Here is a 24,695-nt window from a genome sequence, read left to right as displayed (position 1 = left end):
TATTTCCTTCAGTTCTGCTCTGATTTTAGTTATCTCTTGCCTTTTGCTAGCTTTTGAATGTGTTTGCCCTTGCTTTTCTAGTTCTTTTAATTGTGATGTTAGGGTGTCAATTTTGGATCTTTCCTGCTTTCTCTTGTGGGCATTTAGTGCTATAAATTTCCCTCTACACACTGCTTTGAATGCATCCCAGAGATTCTGGTATGTTGTGTCTTGGTTCTCGTTGGTTTCAAAGAACATCTTTATTTTTGCTTTCATTTCGTTATGTACCCAGTAGTCATTCAGGAGCAGGTTGTTCAGTTTCCATGTAGTTGAGCGGTTTTGAGTGAGATTCTTAATCCTGAGTTCTAGCTTGATTGCACTGTGATCTGAGAGATAGTTTGTTATAATTTCTGTTCTTTTCCATTTATTGAGGAGAGCTTTACTTCCAAGTATATGGTCAATTTTGGAATAGGTGTGGTGTGGTGCTGAAAAAAATGTATATTCTGTTGATTTGGGGTGGAGAGTTCTGTAGATGTCTATTAGGTCTGCTTGGTGCAGAGCTGAGTTCAATTCCTGGGTATCCTTGTTGACTTTCTGTCTCGTTGATCTGTCTAATGTTGACAGTGGGGTGTTAAAGTCTCCCATTATTAATGTGTGGGAGTCTAAGTCTCTTTGTAGGTCACTCAGGACTTGCTTTATGAATCTGGGTGCTCCTGTATTGGGTGCATATATATTTAGGATAGTTAGCTCTTCTTGTTGAATTAATCCCTTTACCATTATGTAATGGCCGTCTTTGTCTCTTTTGATCTTTGTTGGTTTAAAGTCCGTTTTATCAGAGACTAGGATTGCAACCCCTGCCTTTTTTTGTTTTCCATTTGCTTGGTAGATCTTCCTCCATCCTTTTATTTTGAGCCTATGTGTGTCTCTGCACGTGAGATGGGTTTCCTGAATACAGCACACTGATGGGTCTTGAGTCTTTATCCAATTTGCCAGTCTGTGTCTTTTAATTGGAGCATTTAGTCCATTTACATTTAAAGTTAATATTGTTATGTGTGAATTTGAGCCTGTCATTATGATGTTAGCTGGTTATTTTGCTTGTTAGTTGATGCAGTCTCTTCCTAGTTTCGATGGTCTTTACATTTCGGTATGATTTTGCAGTGGCTGGTACCGGTTGTTCCTTTCCATGTTTAGCGCTTCCTTCAGGAGCTCTTTTAGGGCAGGCCTGGTGGTGACAAAATCTCTCAGCATTTTCTTGTCTGTAAAGTATTTTATTTCTCCTTCACTTATGAAGCTTAATTTGGCAGGATATGAAATTCTGGGTTGAAAATTCTTTTCTTTAAGAATGTTGAATATTGGCCCCCACTCTCTCCTGGCTTGTAGGGTTTCTGCCGAGAGATCCGCTGTTAGTCTGATGGGCTTCCCTTTGATGGTAACCCGACCTTTCTCTCTGGCTGCCCTTAACATTTTTTCCTTCATTTCAACTTTGGTGAATCTGACAATTACGTGTCTTGGAGTTGCTCTTCTTGAGGAGTATCTTTGTGGCGTTCTCTGTATTTCCTGAATCTGAATGTTGGCCTGCCTTGCTAGATTGGGGAAGTTCTCCTGGATAATATCCTGCAGAGTGTTTTCCAACTTGTTTCCATTCTCCCCGTCACTTTCAGGTACACCAATCAGACGTAGATTTGGTCTTTTCACATAGTCCCACATTTCTTGGAGGCTTTGCTCGTTTCTTTTTATTCTTTTTTCTCTAAACTTCCCTTCTTGCTTCATTTCATTCATTTCATCTTCCAGGGCTGATACCCTTTCTTCCATTTGATCGCATCGGCTCCTGAGGCTTCTGCATTCTTCACGTAGTTCTCGAGCCTTGATTTTCAGCTCCATCAGCTCCTTTAAGCACTTCTCTGTATTGGTTATTCTAGTTATACATTCTTCTAAATTTTTTTCAAAGTTTTCAACTACTTTGCCTTTGGTTTGAATATCCTCCCGTAGCTCAGAGTAATTTGATCGTCTGAAGCCTTCTTCTCTCAGCTCGTCAAAGTCATTCTGCGTCCAGCTTTGTTCCGTTGCTGGTGAGGAACTGCGCTCCTTTGGAGGAGGAGAGGTACTCTGCTTTTTAGAGTTTCCAGTTTTTCTGCTCTGTTTTTTCCCCATCTTTCTGGTTTTATCTACTTTTGGTCTTTGATGATGGTGATGTACAGATGGGTTTTTGGTGTGGATGTCCTTTCTGTTAGTTTTCCTTCTAACAGACAGGACCCTCAGCTGCAGGTCTGTTGGAGTACCTGGCCGGCTGTGTGAGGTGTCAGTCTGCCCCTGCTGGGGGGTGCCTCCCAGTTAGACTGCTCGGGGGTCAGGGGTCAGGGACCCACTTGAGGAGGCAGTCAGCCCGTTCTCAGATCTCCAGTTGCGCGCTGGGAGAACCACTGCTCTCCTCAAAGCTGTCAGACAGGGACATTTAAGTCTGCAGAGGTTACTGCTGTCTTTTTGTTTGTCTGTGCCCTGCCCCCAGAGGTGGAGCCTACAGAGGCAGGCAGGCCTCCTTGAGCTGTGGTGGGCTCCACCCAGTTCAAGCTTCCCGGCTGCTTTGTTTACCTAAGCGAGCCTGGGCAATGGCGGGCGCCCCTCCCCCAGCCTCGCTGCCGACTTGCAGTTTGATCTCAGACTGCTGTGCTAGCAATCAGCGAGACTCCGTGAGCGTAGGACCCTCTGAGCCAGGTGCGGGCTATACTCTCTTGGGGCACCGTTTCCTAAGCCCGTCGGAAAAGCACAGTATTCGGGTGGGAGTGGCACCCCTGGAAAGGGAACTCCCTGACCCCTTGCGCTTCCAGAGTGAGGCAATGCCTCGCCCCTGCTTCGGCTGGCGCACGGTGCACTCACCCACTGACCTGCGCCCACTGTCTGGCACTCCCTAGTGAGATGAACACGGTACCTCAGATGGAAATGCAGAAATCACCCATCTTCTGTGTCGCTCGCGCTGGGAGCTGTAGACCAGAGCTGTTCCTATTCGGCCATCTTGGCTCCTCCCCTAGAAAACCTTTCTTGAAGAATATGAGAGAAACTACTAAAAGTGGTTACCCTGGAGAAGAAGAACTGGGGATTTGGGGTTTGCGAACATGTAAAAAGGAGACTTTTTATTTTACATCTTTTCATACTGGTTCTATTTTAAAATCAAGTTCATATGTTACATTATTAAAAGTGTTTTAAAAAGCCAAAAAATTAAATGCACTTATCCTTTGATCCAACAATTACACTTTTATGAAACTATACAGTATAAATAACTACATATATGTCCACAGATACAATGTATGATGACAAAGAAAATTGTCTAAGATATATTGAAAAAAGAAATAAAAAGGGGTAAGTGATAAAGCAAGGTACAGAGTAGCATGCATACCATGATTCTACATATATACAATGTGTAGAAAAAATCCCAAACTCTATATGCATATATATAAATGTGTAGAACAAGGAATTCAAATTTATATATCAACTATTGACAGTGGGCCTCTATGAGGAAAGGAATGGTAAAAAGAGGATGGGGCATGAAGAAGATTTTCACTCTTACTCTTAATATGTCTATATTATTTTTTAATAAAATCATATATTCATATGTCACTGGTAAAATATAAATATAACAGAGAAAATTAAAATTCACTTCAAGAAACTTTACATTGTTAAACTGGAATGAACATGCAGAAACTTCTCTTGATTATCTCTTTATAAGACATTGATCAATTAGATGATCAAAATAAATTATTTTTATATAATATTAAAAGAAAAATTATCTTTACATATAATTCAGTAAATTCTTATATCACTGGGAACTTTCACTATTTCCATGAAAGCTGAGTATCAAAATTCCTTTTCTAATACTTTTTAGGTCTGTGGTCTGACTACATGATTAAGGAGTTACTACCTTTGGACATGGAACTAAACAATTGTCAAATAAATTCCTGTTGAGTCCAATGATTCTGAAACAAATTCTAAATTTGATTACTTGAGAAACATCACCAAAGTTTTCACATTGAAGAGAGAAGTAGAGGGAATTGTAAAACTGTATCCAGAGGACTATCTCAGACACACAGTTAAGAATACTACTACATTATCATTAACTGTCACTTTGTTTATAAGTCTTTTCAAATTAGTTAATAATAATATTAGGACAAAGGCCAACAACTCCATCACTAAAAAGGGATGGACTAACAAGACCAGAAAAATCTAGGCATTGAGATTATTGAAGTATATCCAGAAATTAAGATAGAAGAAAAACAAAAAAAAAACAAAGTTTCCCTTTTTATTTTGGACTGGCCACAAACCCTAAAACATATCTTCTTATCATCTAAGAGAAAAGAAAAGGAATAAATCTCTTATCCAGAATATACTATGTCATTCTATAGTTTGTTTAATGAAAACTTAGGAATGAGCATAGTATTAAAAAATTTCATATCTGCTCAAGTATGTGCCTAAAAGTATATGCCAAAGATTACCTTTGGACCAGGAAGACCTGGAAGACCAATGCTTGAAATACCAGGATCACCTTTGTCGCCTTTCTGTCCAGGTAATCCTGGGGAGCCAGGTTGTCCAGGAACTCCAGAAGGTCCAGGAGGCCCTTCCACACCCTGAGGCCCTGTTGAAAATATGTAATATATAATGTTTTACAAAATATGCTTTACTTGTGGATTATCTAAGATGCATATGACCAAGCAAAAAGATTTTTAAAAAGCTCTGCAAACTCTGAGTTAGATAATAATGAGCCTCACAAACAGAATTATATAAAAGCCTACTTTTAAAGGAAGTTTAAATAAAAAGGGGTATAGCTGGAGAAAAGATGTTTGTGAATTCTAACTTTTAAGGTTTCTGCAATTTTGTCCCTTAATTCCCATTTTAAATATTTGTGTAACAAGAGAGCACTACCCACTGATTACCTCAGATATTGTTTCAGTCTGATTCTATCAACACCAGTCTCTTTTCTGACAAAAAAAGAGATATTGAACCACCTTTCATTAATGGGACTAAATATTTGGAAGATTTTCATCACTCACCTGGAAAACCCATATCACCGATGGCTCCTTTAAGTCCAGGAGGTCCTGTAAGACCTGGCTGTCCAGGGAGACCAGGGTTACCTTTGGGACCTAGAAAAGTCAAATTGGTAAAATTAAGACAATGTAGCAATATTGGGGTTGTCTGGTTTCATGGAATGGATAGTCATTAAAGTGCAAACACGGGATTAGATGGATTAAATCTGAGTATATGATTAAGGTCCACAGATAGAACCCAACATAAAACATCTCCTTGGGAACATATTACAATATAACCATGGTAATAGAGGTCTCCTAATATAACTTTAAAAAAAATTAAAAAGTTACCAGAACACCTTGTTTCTTTCCCTAAAACAATTCCAATCACCTGAAGTGCTATTTGTTGTATGTGTACAACTACCCTTAATGTATTTTCACAGATAAATCCAATCTAACAAGTCTGTTTTTTAAAAGATTCAGAAATGGGCTTCTCATGTAGAGCCTGATTATACGAGATCAGGAAGATAAAAGGTGGTAACCTGTTATGATATAGTTTAGTACATTAGGCCAGGGAGAGATTAGAGGTGGTGGACAGATACTGGGCAGTGACCCAAACAGACATGGCTGCTCTGTTTGTACATTTTTCCTAGCACATAGGTGCTTGAGCTCTGTGATGTCATCTGGGTTTTTTCCTAGGACCACGGTATTGCCTTAAACCTTTTTTATTTTATTTCTTTCCTTTACAATGACTTCCAACTTGGAAAAGAGAATGCAGAAGATGTGAGGGAGAGATAGGAAGGGAGTTTCTCTTTCCAACTATATCAAGGCCATGTAGCGTGGAGTCTAGAGCAAATAACTGAACTTAAGGGACTTTGTAAGAATGGGGACCAGCTGCTCTTTATTTCCTTAGGAAACAAACTAAAAGAAAGTGGCTGAAGAAGAAAGAAAGAGTTTTAGTAGGATTTAAAAAAATGTCAACTCTAAGAGTGATTAATGCTGTAACTGACTACCAAGAGAATTTGTGAAATTTTCATGCCTAGAAATTTAAAAAAATAGAATCAATAGCCATCTGTTTTACACGGTTTAATGACTGACTTGTCTAAAGGCAGAAAGAAAAAAAAAAGCAGGACAAGGTGAATTCTTCAGGCCTTCATGAGATAATTGTCTCATTTATATATTTTGCAATGTATGTAACAAAACACAACACCTTATTTGGATCACATTTCTGATTCTGTGTATACCCTGCTGCCACAAAAAGAAGAAACTGAATAATCAAGGCAAAATATCCTATAAAATCTTGACTGCTGAAACCAGAGCCAAAGGGCAACATTTTTGCCGAAAGTGAGCTCCATATTTCAGTAGCTACCCAAGCTTATTACCATGACCAAATCCACAGCATCTTCAAACGTGACAAACACATAATTATTCATCCAGAATTCAGTGTCAGCTAAGCAATTGCTACAAATGGCCTATCACACTTACCTGGTGGTCCTGGTAATCCAGGTTGTCCACTCAGTCCAGGTTGCCCTGGGTCTCCAGGCAAACCCTGATAACCTTTCGGCCCTGAAACTCCAGGTATACCTTGCAAGAATGAGTAGAAGAGGCAAGTTAGGATGATATTATTCATCCATGAAATAACTTTGGCAAAGCAAGCTGCTCAAGTGTTAAACTATAAGTGAATTAGAGGAACTGGTGATATTCTGATATAGTATGAGCTATTAGCACTGGACTCACACGAAAATCCTTCACTTTTTAGTTACCTACCATCAAGAAATTCAGAGCACTCAGTAGTGAAATCACTTTCCTATTTTGGGCCTCATTTTCTTACAATGGAAATGAAGAAATAAGGAATAAGGACAGATAATCTCTAGGTTATCTCTTAGATTCTGACTAAATTTAATAAGCCTATAGTAGAGGTCAAGTATATTTTACTGCCCCTATTATACAGGAAGCATAATTGAAACAGAAAAGAAGCCTTGCAAGGGGTAAGCCAAGAAAGTCATTTCATTTTAGCAACCATAAAAAATTAGGTGACCCTGCCTCTTTCTTGACTATATAAAACACTGCATTAATATTTTTAATTCTTTTTCGAGGAAAAATCCCACCAAATCCTGCTCATAGGGAAACTGATAACATCTGTGTACACTCACATACACATACACATACACATGAACTGACAATATTGATGGATAGAACATACAAAGAGCCACAAGCTTTACTGTAAACTGCAGATACACAGATATAGCTAGTTTTAACATTCCATATTGCTTGAAAGGCTATTCTATATAGATTGGGTGCCAAGTGCTTTATATAATGATTTATGCTTATCCATATTTTACGATGTTTTGTTCTGAACATGTTATACTTCTATAAAAAGGAAAAGGTTTTTTTTTATTGAAAACCCCACGTAATATTTTACGCTGTATTTGTTTCTAATAAAATAACTATATGGACACAATTGTTCCCTAGATCTACTTTCAGTGACTTCCCCCCGGGCTGAGCTTGGCTGTTCATAGTCCAATACTTGTTTATTCTGCCAAAGTAGAATAACGGTGAACTGTATTTGAAAGCCAAGTATGATATGGATATCAAAATACTGCAGTACAACAATGTACCATTCATCCTTATCTGGTATCAAGGAGAAAAAAATGAAAGGACTAGCAAATTTCCTAAACACTGAAATTTGTTTTTCAAGTGATTGTGGCTATATATCCTTTTCCTGTGTTACTTTTTAGAAAGCTAGTAGTTGACTGCCTAAGTCTGTTTTAAAACCTCACTAGTGGTTAGGTAAAGCTCGTGATAAGTAAACTATAAAGAGAATACTCAAACAAAAGTTGATTGGTGAAACAGTATGAATGAAGTGAAAATTAATATTTGTTACCAAAATTTGATGCATTTAAGTGCCTTTGTTGGTGAATTCTGTATTATAAGTCACTTTTCATGCTATTTAAAAATTAAACTTCAGATATACCAGGAAAAATATTCATAAATAAATTTATCCACTCACCTGGTAAGCCAGGTTCCCCCTTCTCTCCTTTTGAGCCCAGAAGATTTGGATCCATTGGTCCAGGAGGGCCTGGAAGGCCAGGCTCTCCTTTACTACCTTTTTCTCCTGCAGGGCCAGGAAGTCCTGGCTGACCCTGCAAGCCATCATCACCTAAAATCAATGTGTGTGAAAACACAATATATCAATTTTATCCATCAAAGATTAATGCATATAAAGATTATTGATATGTTTCATAGTTGAGTAGGCCACTGGCCACTCAAAACATTTATGCACCTTGGATGTACTCCATGAATTACTTGAGTGCATACACATTTTTACACTCAGATAACAATCCCTCCATCTGGAATTCCTTGACAACGATAGAGGCCGACTATAAAAAAATTAATGCTTAATCCGGACGGGCACGGTGGCTCAAGCCTGTAATCCCAGCACTTTGGGAGGCTGAGGTGGGCGGATCACGAGGTCAGGAGATCGAGACCATCCTTGCTAACATGGTGAAAATCCTTCTCTATTAAAAATACAAAAAAAAATTAGCCGGGTGTGGTGGCAGGCGCCTGTAGTCCCAGCTACTGGGGAGGCTGAGGCAGGAGAATAGTGTGAACCCAGGAGATGGAATTTGGAGTGAGCTGAGATTGCACCATTGCACTCCAGCCTGGGCAACAGAGCGAGACTCCGTCTCGAAAGACAAACAAAAAAATTAATGCTTAATCCTTATGTTTTGTTATTTTGAGCTAAGCATTTACCATGTATCATGGTATCCAAACTAAGCATGCACACAAATTGAAAACAAGACCTATTTAAATGCCACGTTACATAGAAACACAAGTAACCATTGCTCATTTTAAAACAGTCAACAAAAATATTCTGTACTGATAGAAAGCTACGTTTAATTTTCCCTCTCACATACGTCTGGCAGCAAACCTTGATTATTACCTTTAAGACCAGGTACACCACTCCTGCCAGGAATTCCCAAAGGTCCTGGTGGGCCTGGAGGTCCCATCATACCCATTTCACCTTTGGTACCTTTGAAGAATATCAATAAGTAATGTTTGCCTTTCTTTGACTTAGGGAACATAAAAAGTAAGTTTTAAGATGTCAACCAGAAAACTATTGAGGGTTGGAGGTAAGGCACTGTTAAGTTTTAGACTTTTTGACCATAGTGCCCACTACTGCTGATACCCATGAATAAGGAGACTCAGTCTGGTAGCTAATCTCTAAAGATGGCCCTCCAGTGAACCATATGTCCCAGTATGTACAATCTACTATAAATCCCTCACCTGGAACTAGGGTTGATTCTGTACCTCACACTTGACTAAATGACATTGTGTGACTCCCAAGCCTAGATCAAAAGAAGTCTTGCAGGCCAGTCACGGTGGCTCATGCCTATAATCCTAGCACTTTGGGAGGTTGAGGTGGGAGGACTGCTCGAGGCCAGGAGTTTGAGAGCAGCCTGGGCAACGTAGTGAGACTCCATCACTACAAAGAAAAAAATAAATAAAAAATAGCTGTGTGTGGTGGTATGTGCCTGTAGTCCCAGCTACTTGGGAGGAGGCTGAGGCAGGAAGATGGCTTGAGCCCAGGGGTTTGAGGCTGCAGTAGGCTGTGATCATGTCCCACTGCACTCCAGTCTGGGTGACAGAGTGAGACCCTGTCTCAAAAAAAAAAAGAAAGAAAGAAGGAAGGAAGGAGAGACAGAAAGAAAGAGAGGAGAGAAAGAAAGAAGAAAAGGAAGGAAAGAGAGAGAAGAGAGAGAGAAAGAAAGAAAGAGAAAGAAAGAGAAACAAAGGGAAAAAGAAAGAAAGGGAGAGAGAGAGCGAAAGAAAAGAAATCTTGCCGCTTCTACCTGTAGTTTCTGAAACACTCACTTTTCTCTTGTGGGATTCTCTCTGTTGGAAGTCAGCTGCCATGGAAGGGGAGAAACCAGCCTTATACTACCATAATGTGAGGAGCCTAAGCCATGCGAAGAGGTACCATGGACGATGAGATGACATGTGAGCTAATGAACACCCAGATGTCAGAGAAGTGCCATCTTAGAAGTAGACCTTTCAGTCCCAAACACTCCAGCTGGGGCAACATGGGTTAGAGATAAATGACCCAGTCAAGTCATCCCTTAATTCTAGAGCTGCAAAATCTTCAGCAAAATTAAAAGGTTGGTTAAAATCATTAAGTTTTGTGGTTGTTTGTTATACAGTAATATATAACTGGAACTCTCACAGAGGAAAATGTGCAGTGAAAATAGCAAAGTGAGCTTCCTGCAGTCATAGATATTTAATGCTCATCCTTAAGGGATCACGCCAATCTAGAAAAGTGTAACATGGGAATTATCTACCAGAGTCGTATTAGTTTTAATTTCCTTAATCCAAGTCAGAGAAAACTTTAAACAAATTACCTGGAAATCCAGAGGCACCTGCTTTTCCTGGAAGCCCTGGTGATCCTGGAGGTCCTATAGGACCAGGTGCTCCGGGGATCCCTGGACTGCCTCTTTCACCTGGGGGACCTGGAACATCAAGTCCAGGAGGTCCTGGATCCCCCTTCTCTCCTGGTATTCCATGTAAACCTAGTTAATACAATATCAATATTAATAAGTACTGAAGCAGTTTTAAAAGATGTATCTGGTTATATTTCTAGTAAACAAGTGATAGAACCCTGTGTATAACAGACCTAAGAGTGAGTTAGAGATACTTTTGACATCATGCACACAAAATAACTGAACAATCAAGCTTTAGGATTTTCAAGCAGATTGCTCTAAGACAGTGCTTCTCAAATTATTTCTGGCAAAAGGTCAATCTTTTCTTAATTCCTAGTTAATCACAGACTAATTTTTTTATAAAATACAATAAAAATTACTAAAACTGAATAAAAAGCCAAAAATGCAAAATAAAAGCCTACCTTTTTGGTTATTATATTCAACAGATACAATTACACTATCAAATTGCTATAAAAGTTTCTAAATGCTTATTCTCAACGTTTGTATTAATCCTATTGCAGACTGATAAGTTATTTGACACTGGTCTATTGACCACGCTTACATTTGCATTGTTCTAATGTATTAAAAATTATTAGTACACATCTCTATGAGCTCCCAAAATTATTGATTACTGAATAAGTCACTTAAATGGACCTCTTAAATTGTATTTTACCTTTGTTTTGCACATTGTTTTAATAATACATTAATAATATGTTACTATTAGTATTTTTTGTCATCTTTTGTTTCTCCAACCAAGATTTTACAGAAAAAAAATGACACAGCAAAAAATATTTAACCTTAGTAAGTTTCTGTAAGGCTGATTTTCCCCCAAAAGCAAGGTGGTTAAAAAAGAGTATGTTTATGGGAAAAGAATTACACTAAAAATACTGTGTAACTTCCCACTCCAAAGCCTACCAGCTGTGCGACTTACGTGAGTCACTTAACGTTGATCCTCATCTGCTAAATGGGGATTATGCCATAACCAATTGGAAACTAGGGGTTGAGCCAGATGATCATTCCAAGTGTCCTTTCAACAGTAAGATCTAAATTTATTGTTGAAGACTCACTGGTGATTATTTTTGTAGAGAGTAAGATGCTAGGGTTTTAAGATCTGTTTTATGTCATATTTCAGCATGGCCCTAAACTGACAAAATCCACTTTGAAGATTAGAGAATTACACTCAGTTGGCAAAGTAGCGATAGTTCCAATGCTGCCATTTTATAGTAAAAGACTATAAAAAGGAGAGAGAGATTTTATATCATATTTGTGAAAGATGATATGATGCCTAACAGTGAACATGATTATAGCTTTATATGGATCACTATCTATTGTTATATTATAGCTCACAAAGATTTTTAATAGTTGGGTTTTCAATATAAATAATTTATCTTTTGAAACATGCTCCAAGAGAGCAGTTCTATAAAATAAGGAAAATAAACCAAAGACTTAAATCTGGAGAAATGTTTGTTTTCCATGTTTAAAGCTTTACTTTAAGATGTGGCTTTTGAGGAAGAACTACAGTACCTGGTACACCTGATGTTCAAGAGGCAGGGAATTACAGTTCAGCAGCAAGTTGGGCCACCCAAGCAGAAGTAAGTTGCAAAAAGTTTCATTAGGTTAGGGGAAAAAAAACTAAGCATTTAAAAATTAGAACATAAAACTCTACAAATAGAAGTTATTAGACCTTTATTCACTGCTATCATATATTAGAAATGAGTGAAAAAACTTATTTTAGGCATTTGCTTAGATGTTCATATAGCATATTCTGTAAATGAAATGTATTTGCCAATAATGACATAATAAAATATTTACATTCACAAAAGTGTTACCTTTTGGTAAAGGTCAGCTTTTCAATTGTTTATCTCTGACTTAATGATTTAAATAATCATTTTGGAATTTAAGCTCCTAAAGTTTAGTTCAAATTTAAAAATTAATTTAATTTTATACTACAACAGGTTGGATATAGATAAATCAATAATTATTAGCATATGATTATGGAAAAACAACTTGCATGCACTAGGCAAGGATTTCTTTCTTCATCGTTATTATTAGTAGTAGTAATAACAGACATTGTACTATACTTCCTCCCATAGCATAGATGTTTTCCATGAATACTGTCAGGAATACACATCCTAGTAAGATCCAGGATGAAGAAGTCAATATAAATCCCAAAGTTCCGCTAAATTTCCCCACAATAACAAGAATTATATGGATATGTCTACAGATGTGATATAGGGATATATTGATGTTCTAAACTTATTGGCAGCCAAATGGAACCATTTTATGAAAAAAGGAAAATTTCAAAAACATGTACTATTCGTGAGAACTTTCCATACACACACATACACATGCCCTCCCCCTACCCAAGGGTTTTGTAGCCTCCTAAAGTGTTAGAAAACTATTTTCTCCTTCATCTATGAAAATGACATGAATAATTCATAAACAATTCCTAGGGTTTTGCTGTTGTTGTTTTGTTTGTTTTGATTCACATTAGTGGTGATGAATTTTTTTTCCTCTTTAGCTGATTTAGCCATATGCTTTGTCCTAAGACTGGACACGCACTATAACACATTTGATTCTGGTTATGATATGATCTGTGAACATGAAATAGAGTATATTTAACCGATCTCTAGAAAAATTCAGTAAGACAGTAATTGTACAGGTAATGGCCAAAGAAAATAACAAGAATCAACAATCTCCATTTCTGCCTGGGTTAGTAGGTCATGAGATGAAAAATATTTATTTCTAGTCCTTTGGCAATTTTACTTTTATTTCCCTGCTATGGAATGCGAAATTGATATTCAATGGGACCTTAACTTATAAACATGTTAAACTGTATAGCCTGGCTTAGAAAAGAGAAAGGTAAATAGCAAAAGCTTAATTAAATAATAGAAAACTGGAGTTCAAAGGAAAGCCTAAAAAGCATAATGTAAACATTCTACAATAAAGAGATAACAGTATAGAATATTTTGCATTTTTCCTATCGCAAAATGAAATACAAGTACATTAAATAAGCTTATTACAAAAACATTGATAGTTAGAGTTTCAGCCATGCAACATAAGTAAGTTTATCAAGATATAAGTAATAATCTTTCTGATTACCTTATTATTGAGATTTATGGACATAAATCAGGATGTTTTTTAAATGAACTAAGATAATATTCTACTTTGGTGATGTAAGTAAAATTTACTTAGAAAGTGAGTATATGTGCCTTGTATAAATATGAAATGTGGTCCATCTCATAGTAAAATGAAAAGTACTGTGATTTGAGAACATTTCTATATTAAGAGTGAATTCAATAAATTTTCATGCTAGTTCCTGTTAATTTCATTTATTTGTTGAATCATATTAATATCTTGAATTCTATGGCTATAAATATATTTACAAAAGAAACAGATGTAGTTTAATTCAGCATTATTACTTTTCTTCCTGCCCATCCTATTTATACTTTATAAATCAATATCTCTATATGTATATTACATTTATATCTAGATTATATTTATCTATATATTATATTTATATCTGGTTATAAGTCCTTTGTCAGATATACGATATAACAGAGGGAGAAAGAGAGAGAGAACATTAGATTAATAAAACATTATAAGGTATCAGGTAAATCTGAAAAAGCGTGACACGTGTTAACATATTTGTATTTTGTTTAGATTCATATTAATGGTGTTCCTTTTTTTATTCTCACTCAGCTGTGATTTAAGAATTCAAAATGCTTCTAAAGACTCATGCACTTTTTGGAACTGAAACAAATGACAAAACACCATAGGAGTGATAAGTTCATTTTATCCACCTCTGTAAAACAGCAGGGGCCGGGCGCAGTGGCTCACTCTTGTAATCCCAGCACTTTGGGAGGCCGAGGCGGGCGAATCACCTGAGGTCAGGAGTTCAAGACAAGCCTGGTCAACATGGTGAAACCCTGTCTCTACTAAAAATACAAAAATTAGCCGGGCATGGTGGTGCATGCATGTAATCCTGGCTACTCGGGAAGCTGAGGCAGGAGAATCGTTTGAGCCCAGGAGGTGGAGGTTGCAGTGAGCTGAGATTGCACCATTGCATTACAGCCTGGGCAACAAGAGTGAAACTCTGTCTCAAAAGAAAAAAAAAAATAACAGCAGGTCAAACCTAAAAATAAGTGCTTTTTCCTGAAGATCCCTCTGCTTTGTTAGTTGGACAGAACGCTTTTTCCATAAGTGATAAAGCAGCTATTTTCTAAGAACCCGGTTCAAAGCAACACTCTAAGTTTTCTTAGTTTTAAATCAGTAGTGACATGTCAGGGACCATAAAAAGATATACTGTGCCATATAATCAATTGTAAAATAGTACATAATGAAAATAACATTTACAGGCTTTTTATATTGTTAACCCAAGTTTCTAAATTTTTAGAATAATAACAAAATATCTACTGCCATTTAAGGTCAGGAAACATATAGCCATTGCTTCAGATAAATGTATGCACATCTGAACTCTGTGTTTAAGCCTTCAGATGTATTCATGTGAATTAAGGAACAATTAAATATTTCATATTTGTTTTAATTTCATAAATTATTATGGTATTTTGCAGTAACATAATGATGGCCCCAAGGTGGCCTTTACTTTACTTACCTAGATTAACATAATGAGAATTCACATCACCAGACAGCTCAGAATCCAGAAACTCAATATGCTTTCACACAAACTTAGAGGAACCATATGATTTTCTATCTATAGAGGCAAACCCATTAGGTTACGTGTTGACAAAAGACCTTTTTGAGTATCCAATATAAAATATTAAAAGTAAAGATTTGGAGTGCTGATGAATTGCAAAATGATTGCTATTTTAGGGGCAAAAAGGGAAAATATCTCAACTCACTTACTGAAAAAAAAAGAAAATGAGAATGCCTAAAATACACTTTTACAGAAAGTTTTGCTGAACCCTAATTCTAGTTTTCATGTGCTAAGAAATGTTAGGAGGTTCCACAAAGGTCTATAAATGCTGTACCGCTACTCAGATCTGAAATGATCAGCACTAGAAGTTTCTAGGCCTCTGCTTCCAAAACTATGTCTAGCTCAGCAATTACATATCAATAATAACACACTGCAATTGCATTATTGGAAATACATCAATTTTAGATGAACTCAGAAGGGAAATATCAGGGATTAAAGTAGCTTTTATGCTGTGGCCTGTACTTTTCCACTTTTATAAAATCATACACATAGATACATTGCCTTTTAAGTCTGTTTCTGGAAGACTGTTTTGTAGGTTTCACTTTATTGATGAGCTAACCAATGTATATACTATGAGTGCTACAAAATGCACATTTACTCTAATCTTACCAGGTTGACCTATTGGCCCAGGAATCCCTGGTGGTCCTGGTGGTCCCTGAACACCTATTCCTGGCAGCCCAGGAGGTCCCATTGGTCCAGGTTGTCCATTTGGTCCAACATCACCTTTAAGAAATAAATGCAGTTTAAATATTAAAAACAACACCTGAGTCACTAGTCCTTGGGAACCATATCATATTAAGCAAGAATCTTGAAAAACTGGGCATTCATTCAGCAAGAAAAGTACACATAAGTATCAAGAGCAGAGGATAGGGAATCCATTAATAGTTACAGCCTTATAATTTAACATATGCTGATCACTACTTCAATACTTAAATCAACTTCACAAGAAAGTACAAAAGATTACAAACCACATATTCCTTCTACTTGTAACTCATTGGGGACAGTTATGTATTCATAAGTTTAAAATATATTTTCAAGTTACCTATATTTTAAGATAGATAACTTCAACATTTTCCTTTTTACTAACTCAGGGCCATGGCTTATAAACATGTTCAAGTTTCTCCCTTCATTAGTAAAACATCTCTTTGACATTAGGAACTTCACTGTCCATCTCTCCATCTTCTGTCTGCTCCTCTGTCACTCCCACTTTAAACAATTTTTACATGTACTAAAATTCTGTCTTTTTAGTGTACACTTTGATGAGTTTTGACAAAGGTATATAGTCATATAACCACCACTAAAATCAAGACATAGAACATTTTCATAAACCCAAAAAAGCTCCTGTGTGCTGTAGTCAACTCGTCCCCACATCCCAATTACCTGGCAACCACTGATTTATTTTATGTCTTACAGATTTTTCTTTCCCAGAATGTCATACAAATGCAATCATATAGTATGTAGCCTTTTGAATATGTCTTCTTTCACTTAATACAATGCATTTGAGATTCACCCATGTTGTTATGTATATCAGTAGTTACTTTTTACTGCTGGTTATTAGTCTATCAGATGAATATGTACATTTTGTTAATCTTTTTGCAATTTGAGGCACATCTGGGGTGTTTACAATCATTGGCGATTATGAATTAAGCTGCTATGAACACTGTTCTACGGGTTTCTATGTGAAGTTTCACATTTTTCTTGGGAGTAGAATTGCTGTGTCATGTGTGAAGACAATGTTTAACTATATAAGAAATTGTCAAACTGTTTTTCAAAGTGGCTGCACCATTTTGTGTATTAACTAGCAATGTATGAGAGTTCGAGTTACTCTGCATCTTTAGCAGCACTTATTGTCAGTTATCCTTTTTGAAAAAAGGCCAATTCTAATATTTATGAAGTGGTATCCCATTGTGGTTTTAACTTGCATTTCCCAGATGATAAATTATACTGAGCATCTTTACATGTGCTTATTAGCCATTTGGGTGTCTTCTTTGGTAAGGTATCTACTCAAATTGTTTGCTCATTTTTCCAACTATATTTTAAAAGTTGGTTGTTTGTTTTCTTATTGAGTTTTGGGAGTTCATTATATATTCTGCTTATAAGTCCTTTGTCAGATATATGATATGAAAATACAGTTAATTTTAATAAAGTCCAATATATCCAATTTTTCTTTTATGAATTGTCTTTTTGGTATTCTGACAAGTTTTTGCCTAACATCTGATCACAGAGTTTTCTCTTATGCTTTTTCATCTAAAACAAGGGATGACAAAGTACTTCCCATGGCTAAATATGGCCTATAGGCCTCTTTTTGTCCTGCCTACATGCTAAGAATGGTTTTTACACTTTTAGAGGGTTGTTTAAAAAAGAATATGTGACAGAGACCATATATGTAGCCCATAAAGACTAAAATATTTACTCTCTAGCTCTTTGCAGAAAAAGTTTGCCTGCTTCTGTTCTAGAAGTTTGGTAATGTTAGGTTTTACATTTAGGTCTGTGATCCATTGGGAGTTAAATTTTGTGCAAGGCAGGAAGTGCAGGTAGAGGTTTGTTATGTTGGTTTGTTTATATATTTTTTTGCATATGGATGTCCAATTGCTTTATATTTTAGCAGCATTTGTTAAAAAGACTTATCTTTCTGTTGAGATTGCCTTAGCAACTTTGTCAAAAATTAAATATGTGAGTGTATTTCTAGACTCTATTATGTTACAATGATCTATTAGTCTATATTTCACATATACGACACTATTTTAACTATTGTAGCTTTATTTTAAGTCTTAACATCAAGTACTATGAATTGTCCAACTTTGTACTTCTTTCTCAAAATTGTTTTGGCTATTCTAGGTCATTTGTTTTTCCATATAAATTTTAGAAGAAAAATTGTGTGTTCTCCTTGAGAATATTTTCAATCTATGGATTGATTTGGAGAAAACTGATATCTTAACAATATCCATGAACACAATATACCATTCCATTTATTTAGGTATCTAATTTCTGTCAACAGTGTTTTATAATTTTCCACATACAAAACCTGCACATTTTTGTTAGACCTATGCATACCTAAGCACTTCATGTCATTTGATGCTATTGTAAATTATACTGTTTTTGTTTAATTTTTATTTCTAGTTGTTCATTGATAGTATATAAAAACAATTTATTTTTAGATATTTGCTTTGTCCTATGATCCTACGAAATTCACCTTTTAGTTCTAGTAAATTTTTGTAGATTTATTAGGGTTTTCTAAGTATAAAACTATGTCATCTATGAATATAGGGAGTTTTATTTCTTCCTTTCCAATCTGTATGCCCTTCATTTATTTTGCTTGTCTTATAACATTGGCTAGGACTTCCAATACAATATTGAACCTTTTCATACCATCAAAGATGGTAACAAATAACATCTTTGTGTTACATAACTTTGGGGAAAAGTATTCAGTCTTTCACCACTAAACATAATGGATCAAGATTTTGTAAATGTCTTTATCATGCTAAGGAAGTTCCCTTTTATTCCTAATTTTCTGAGACTATTTTTCCAGGAATGAATATTGAAACTTATCAAATAATTTTCAGGATTTATTGAGATTATAATATAGTTTTTCTTCTTTACTCTGTTGATATGGCAAATTACATTGATTTTAAAATGTCGAACCAGTCCGTATTCTAAGGATAAGCCTCACTTGATTGTATTGTATTATCCTTTTCATATATTGCTAGATTTGTTTTGCCAATATTTTCTTGAGGATTTTTATGTCTATGTTCATGAGAGATATTGGTCTACAGCTTTCTTTTCTCATATGTCTTTGCCTGGCTTTGATATCAAAATAATGCTGGCCTCATGTAATGGTTGGAAAGTGATCCCTCTACTTCTATTTTTGGGAAGAGATTGTGTAGAATTGGTGTTATTGCTTCTTTAAATATTTGTTAGAATTTACCAGTGATGCCATCTGGATTTGTAGTTTTCTTTGTTGGTGGGTTTTTAACTACAACTCAATTTTTTAAAAAATAGATTCCTGGATTACCTATTTCTTCTTTAGTGAGCTTCAACAATTTATGTCTTTCAAGAAATTAGTCCATTTAATCTAAGTTGTCAAATGTATGGGCATGCAGTTGTTTGTCATATTTGTTTGATATAGATTTGTTGTTATCATAAATTATATACTTTTGTATTTCTTTCACCATTTCCAAGCACACAATATTTGTCACAATAATACCTTTGGATGTTATTCCTGCTGCCTGGAACACCTTTCCCTTAAGTCTAAATTCAACTGTCACCATCTATATAAAACCTCTCCAGGTACCTTAGATAAGGCCCTGAACAAAAGTAATACATGAGGTAAACTGAATGCTTCCAAAATCATCTTTTTTTCTCTTTTGTATAATCTGATTCTAACGTTCAACCTTAAGCACATTTTCTTCCTCATATAGATATATCATGATGAGTATTAGCCTTATTAATTTATTATTGGTCACTACATTGTTTTGAAAGTGTTGCATCAACCTTTCCTACAGTTTAGTAACTGAGTTCTAATACCCATTCATTGGTGTGTGGTGTGTGTTTGGTAGGTGAACTTTTATTGTGATCTGCTTGCTGAGTTTTGAGTGTAGTCTACTGATCCAAAATATTAGTGATACATGTTCATAGAAGTTCCCATTGAGATAATCACTTTCATGGTGATGCTACCTAGATTTTCTCACAGTAGAGAGCAATCCTTGAGATCTTCAAGATCAGAAACTATGCATTTGAGCTTCCAGTGATTCAGGTACTAGCTGGCATAGAACATAATAAATATTTGAAGAATGAAGGAGTTACATGGCAGAATATCCCAAACACTTATTTTTCTAGCACTTAAAGAACTGTACTCAGCTTTTAATAATTGAGAATCACTCCTGTGAGGATATGGGAATGCCATATCCTAATTTCCTTCCAAAGATTGGGCAAATACCTGTTAAATTCATGTTTAAATAGCCTTCAATGCATTTCTTCACTACCACTGTGTCTCAAGAATATATATAAACAAAATATAGTAAGTGGGTAACTTCCACAGGAAGACTGTTTGCCACATATCATTTCAAATATCTTTATCTGCAATTTTTGTTGTTACAGGTCTACAGCTACGGGAGATAACTGATGGGAAACACAACTTGTAACTTTGAGTGTTACAGTTTATAGCTGGCCTGAATTTTTAGTCAAAAACAGAAAGGTATTTTTTTAAAAGCTTATCTAAGAAGAGTTTGTATTGGGCTAGTCTGGGGCTTTTGCTGGCAGAATACAATCTAGCCTGGTTAAAATTGGATTGGGCTGTCCTCCTGCTTTAATAGAAATCAATCCAACATGTTCCAGAAGCATGGCCCTGTTCAGATTATTCACTAGGAGTCAAAACATTGACCAGGGAAGTCGGGTTCCTTGCAAATAAGAAAGGAAAAAAAAATGCAAGTCAGCTTTACTAATTCTATTCCTTCTCATTATTAGATAACTCAAAATCAAGGGAGTAGAAGAAACAACAGAGAAGTGGGTAAAGGATATTGGCAGTTAACAAGAAAAAAAAATATGGCCCTTAACACATAAAAGGATGGCCAATCTCACTCACAGTAAGAGACATACAATTTAAACCACTCTGAGAGTAAAGGCAAAGGACCTAATATAGCTAAAGAAATGTGTGTTTTTTTTTTTAAGAAAAAAGTTGGTGGGTTACATTACCTGACTTCAAGTCTTACTATAAAGCTACAGTAATATAAACAGTGTGGTACTGGCTTAACGACAGCAAAATAAATAAATAAAACAGAATTGACAGCACAGAAGTAGACCAACACAAATATTATTATTTGATCTGACACAGATCCCAAAGTAATCCAATAGAGAGGGGGTTATTTTAATAAATGATGCTGAACAAAAATTATTTGACGTGTAGTAGTTTTAAACATAGAAACTAAAACTATAAAGCTTATAAAATAAAACATAGAATACCTTGGCAACTTTGGGGCAGGCAAATGTTTCTTAGACAAGACACAGAAAATTATAATCATATAAGGAAAAATTGATAAATGAAACTTCAATAAAATTAAAACTTTTATCCATCAAAATACAGTAAGGAAATGAACAGGTCAGCCAGCCAGGGCTAAAATGCTAATAAACATATATCTAGGAAAGGGCCAGTATGCAGGACATAGAAATAACACTTCCAACTTAATAATAAAGTGAGAAACAAACCATCTTTCACAATAGACAAAATATTTGAATATGTAAGTAGCTCACAAGTACATAAAAAAAGAACTCAACATCATTAGTCATCAGGGAAATGTAAATTAAAATCACAATATGATGCTACCACACACCTACCAACATTCCAAAATTTGAGAAAATGTGGAACAATGCAAATTTCTGAACCACTTTGGTGTAAATTTAAAATGGTATCACCATTTTGGAAAAAGGTCTAGTAGTTTCTAGTACAACTAAGCATCCACTTATGATCCAACAAATCTGCTCTTAGTCGTTTATTGAAGCAAAATGAAATCACATATCCATAAAAAAGAATTGTAAAAAATGTCTTTAACAGCTTCACTCATAGTAGTCAAAAACTTGACACAACCCAGGTATCCATGACACAGTCACATAATAAAATACTCAATGATTTCACTGAAAGAAAAGAACTATTGATAAACACAACAACATGGATGGATCTCCAAAACATTATGTTGAGTGAAAGAAGCCTTAGAAAGAAAGTACATACGTATGATTCCATTTATAAGGAGTTCTAGAACAGGCGAAATAACTTATGATGAAAAAATCAACAGTACAGTTGCCACTGTGGATGATGGGATAGGGACTGACTGGAAAGGGGCATAAGGAAAATTTCTAAAACAATATCTTGACAAGGATTTTGTGTTATACAAGTGTATGCATTTGTCAAAATCCAGTAAATGTACCCTTAAGATTTGTGCATCTCATTTAATGTGAATTATATATCAGAAGAAAAGTAATATACAGCTATGGAATTTTAGTTATGGTATGCATGCTGAAGTATTTAGAGAGAAGTATATTGTTGTTGTAATTTATTTTGAAATGCATCAAAAATAGATGAATGGATGTAGACAGGGATGGATAGATATGTGACAAAGCACATATAGTAAAATGTTGACAGTAAAATATCAGTGATGGGTATATAGTAGTCCCAATAAAGTTCTGTCTACTTTGTTATATTTAAAATTTAAAAAAATAAAACGTTGTCAGGGAGATAAAAGGTTCATTGTAGAATCTGGGTGGTAGATATACAGCTGTTAACTGTACTATTAGTTTTCACAGTACTTAAAATTTTTTCACAATAAAATGTTTAAAAATATACTTAGAAACCTACTTACTTCATCAGGTTAGCAAAAATCCAAGAGTTTGTCAGCATACTCACTTATCAAGGCTGTGGGGAAACACACTCATACATTGTGGGTGGAGTGTAAATGGTGCAAATTGAGAGGAATCTGACAATATCCAGAGATGCATTTACCCTTTAATTCAGAAAATCCTTTTTCATCACTTTATTTTACTATTATACCTGAACATATCTGAAATAATATGCATGAAAGATTATTCACTATGGCATTATTTGTAATAAATGATTGGCAAAAATCCAGTCTAGCAACTAGCAACTGGGATGAACTATGGTATATCCACGCAATTTAACACTAGGCGCCCATTTTCAAAAACTCAAGATCTCTGTCTACTGATAAGGAGTGATCTTCAGGATACAAATTTAAGTAAAATAACTAAAGCGCAAATAAAGTCAAAAGAAAATACCTTCTCCTTTAAGAACAGAGAAAATAAAACAAATTCTTGGCTGGTATTTATATAAGAAACACCGGAAGGATCCCAACACTTTGGGAGGCCGAGGTGGGCGGATCACGAGGTTAGGAGTTCAAGACCAGCCTGGCCAACATGGTGAAACCCCGTCTCTACTAAAAATACAAAAATTAGCCGAGCCTGGTGGCATGCATCTGTAATCCTAGCTACTTGGGAGGCTGAGGCAGGAGAGTTGCTTGAACCTGGGAGGTGGAGGTTGCAGTGAGCCGAGATCGCGCCATTGCACTCCAGCCTGGGAGACAGAGCAAGACTCTGTCTTGAGGTGTGGGGGGAGGGTGGGGGAAAGAAAGGAAAATAAAAAATAGTTATGTAGGAGGATGGAGGGGAACAAAGTGGATGAAGATGGGTTGGAAGGAAGACTTCTCAGTGTTACTTTTATAACATATATGATTATTATTATTTTTTTTTTGAGACGAAGTCTCACTCTGTCGCCCAGGCTGGAATGGCTTACTGCAACCTTCACCTCCCAAGTTCAAGTGATTCTCCTGCCTCAGCCTCCCAAGTAGCTGGGATTACAGACATGTGCCACCATGCCTGGCTAATTTTTGTATTTTTGGTAGAGACGGAGTTTCGCCATGTTGGCCAGGATGGTCTTGAACCCCAGACCTCAGGTGATCTGCCCACCTTGGCCTCCCAAAGTGCTGGGATTACAGGTGTGAACCACCGTGCCAGGCCATGATTTTATTATCTATTCAATGAAATAAAAGACAAAAATAATCAATGAAGGACTGAAAAAAATGTGTAGCAGTAACAGAATGGCAGCATGGGGTTTCCAGTTAATTGGGCTTATCACCCGTAAACTTTCCCAAAGGTGTCAATTTTTATAAAAGTTAAAAGCAAATTGAGATGCAGTGACAGCCTCCATACCTTTTGGTCCAGGGAGCCCATCTAAGCCAGTGCGTCCTGGAGGACCTGGAGGTCCTGGGAAACCACGATCACCTTTTGGACCAAGTGTTCCTTTGAAACCTGGAAGTCCTGGTGGCCCAGGTGGCCCAGGTAATGCAAATCCTGGTTCACCCTTGAGCATACACATGACAAAACACAACAAAAACGCCCATGATTTTCTGGTCCTTATTGTTTGCCACAGAGAACTTAATGCCGAAAATACAAGACAATACTTTTCTTTCCATGGGGGGAGAGGAGAAGATAATTAAATAAAAAGTAATTGGTATGTTGGAGAAAACATATGGAAGGATGGGAAACAGGGTTTAGTAAAACAAATTAGATGATTTGGACTGGTTTCAGGATAAAAAAAAAAACTGAGAGAGTATGAGATTAAAGAACAGACTACCCTTGTAGGGAAATATGATTATAGGCTGAGTATTAGATAATACTAAACAATTATTTTTAATTTTACTAAGTATGATAACAACATTGTGGTTTTTGTATAAAATGTCAATTTATTTAGAGATGAATGCTGATGCATTTATAAGTGAAATGATACTGTGTTGAGATTTGGGTAAAATATTTAAGCAAAGTAAAAAGGACTAGATGAAGCAAATGTTATAAAATCATAATAATTTTGAATCTGGGTGACGGATATATGAAAGCTCATTGTATTATTCATTTTACTTTTATTTTCATTTGAAAATGTTCATAATAAAAAGAATCAACCAATAGAGAAGTGGTTTTCTCATGAGAACTGGTGTCACGGGTTAACTGTTTTTT

At 35.9% G+C, this 24,695-nt stretch overlaps 1 protein-coding gene across 7 annotated transcripts in view; it reads right to left on the bottom strand.

Annotated features, from left to right (window-relative positions):
- COL4A5 (collagen type IV alpha 5 chain) overlaps nucleotides 1–24,695 on the bottom strand; it is a 255,393-nt gene that overhangs the window by 71,389 nt on the left and 159,309 nt on the right. For 6 of the 7 annotated variants that reach the window (XR_008518135.1, XR_008518134.2, XM_054544950.2 and 3 more), the window contains exons 30-37: nucleotides 23,895–24,045; nucleotides 15,795–15,908; nucleotides 10,391–10,558; nucleotides 8,935–9,024; nucleotides 8,002–8,151; nucleotides 6,477–6,575; nucleotides 5,019–5,108; nucleotides 4,464–4,603 (exon numbers count right to left, since the gene is read on the bottom strand). Coding sequence is in view for 5 of the 7 variants with exons in the window: in XM_054544950.2 (XP_054400925.1) it covers nucleotides 4,464–4,603; nucleotides 5,019–5,108; nucleotides 6,477–6,575; nucleotides 8,002–8,151; nucleotides 8,935–9,024; nucleotides 10,391–10,558; nucleotides 15,795–15,908; nucleotides 23,895–24,045 (1,002 nt within the window). In the remaining 2 variants the exon portion in view is untranslated. The remainder of the gene's footprint in view (nucleotides 1–4,463; nucleotides 4,604–5,018; nucleotides 5,109–6,476; nucleotides 6,576–8,001; nucleotides 8,152–8,934; nucleotides 9,025–10,390; nucleotides 10,559–15,794; nucleotides 15,909–23,894; nucleotides 24,046–24,695) is intronic. The other variant, XM_054544953.2, reaches the window with a different exon arrangement.

This window comes from Pongo abelii, chromosome X, assembly GCF_028885655.2.
Source record: "Pongo abelii isolate AG06213 chromosome X, NHGRI_mPonAbe1-v2.0_pri, whole genome shotgun sequence".
Lineage (NCBI taxonomy): Eukaryota > Metazoa > Chordata > Mammalia > Primates > Hominidae > Pongo > Pongo abelii.
Note: the sequence above shows the minus strand (reverse complement) of the source record. Positions and strands in the feature narration are given on the sequence as shown.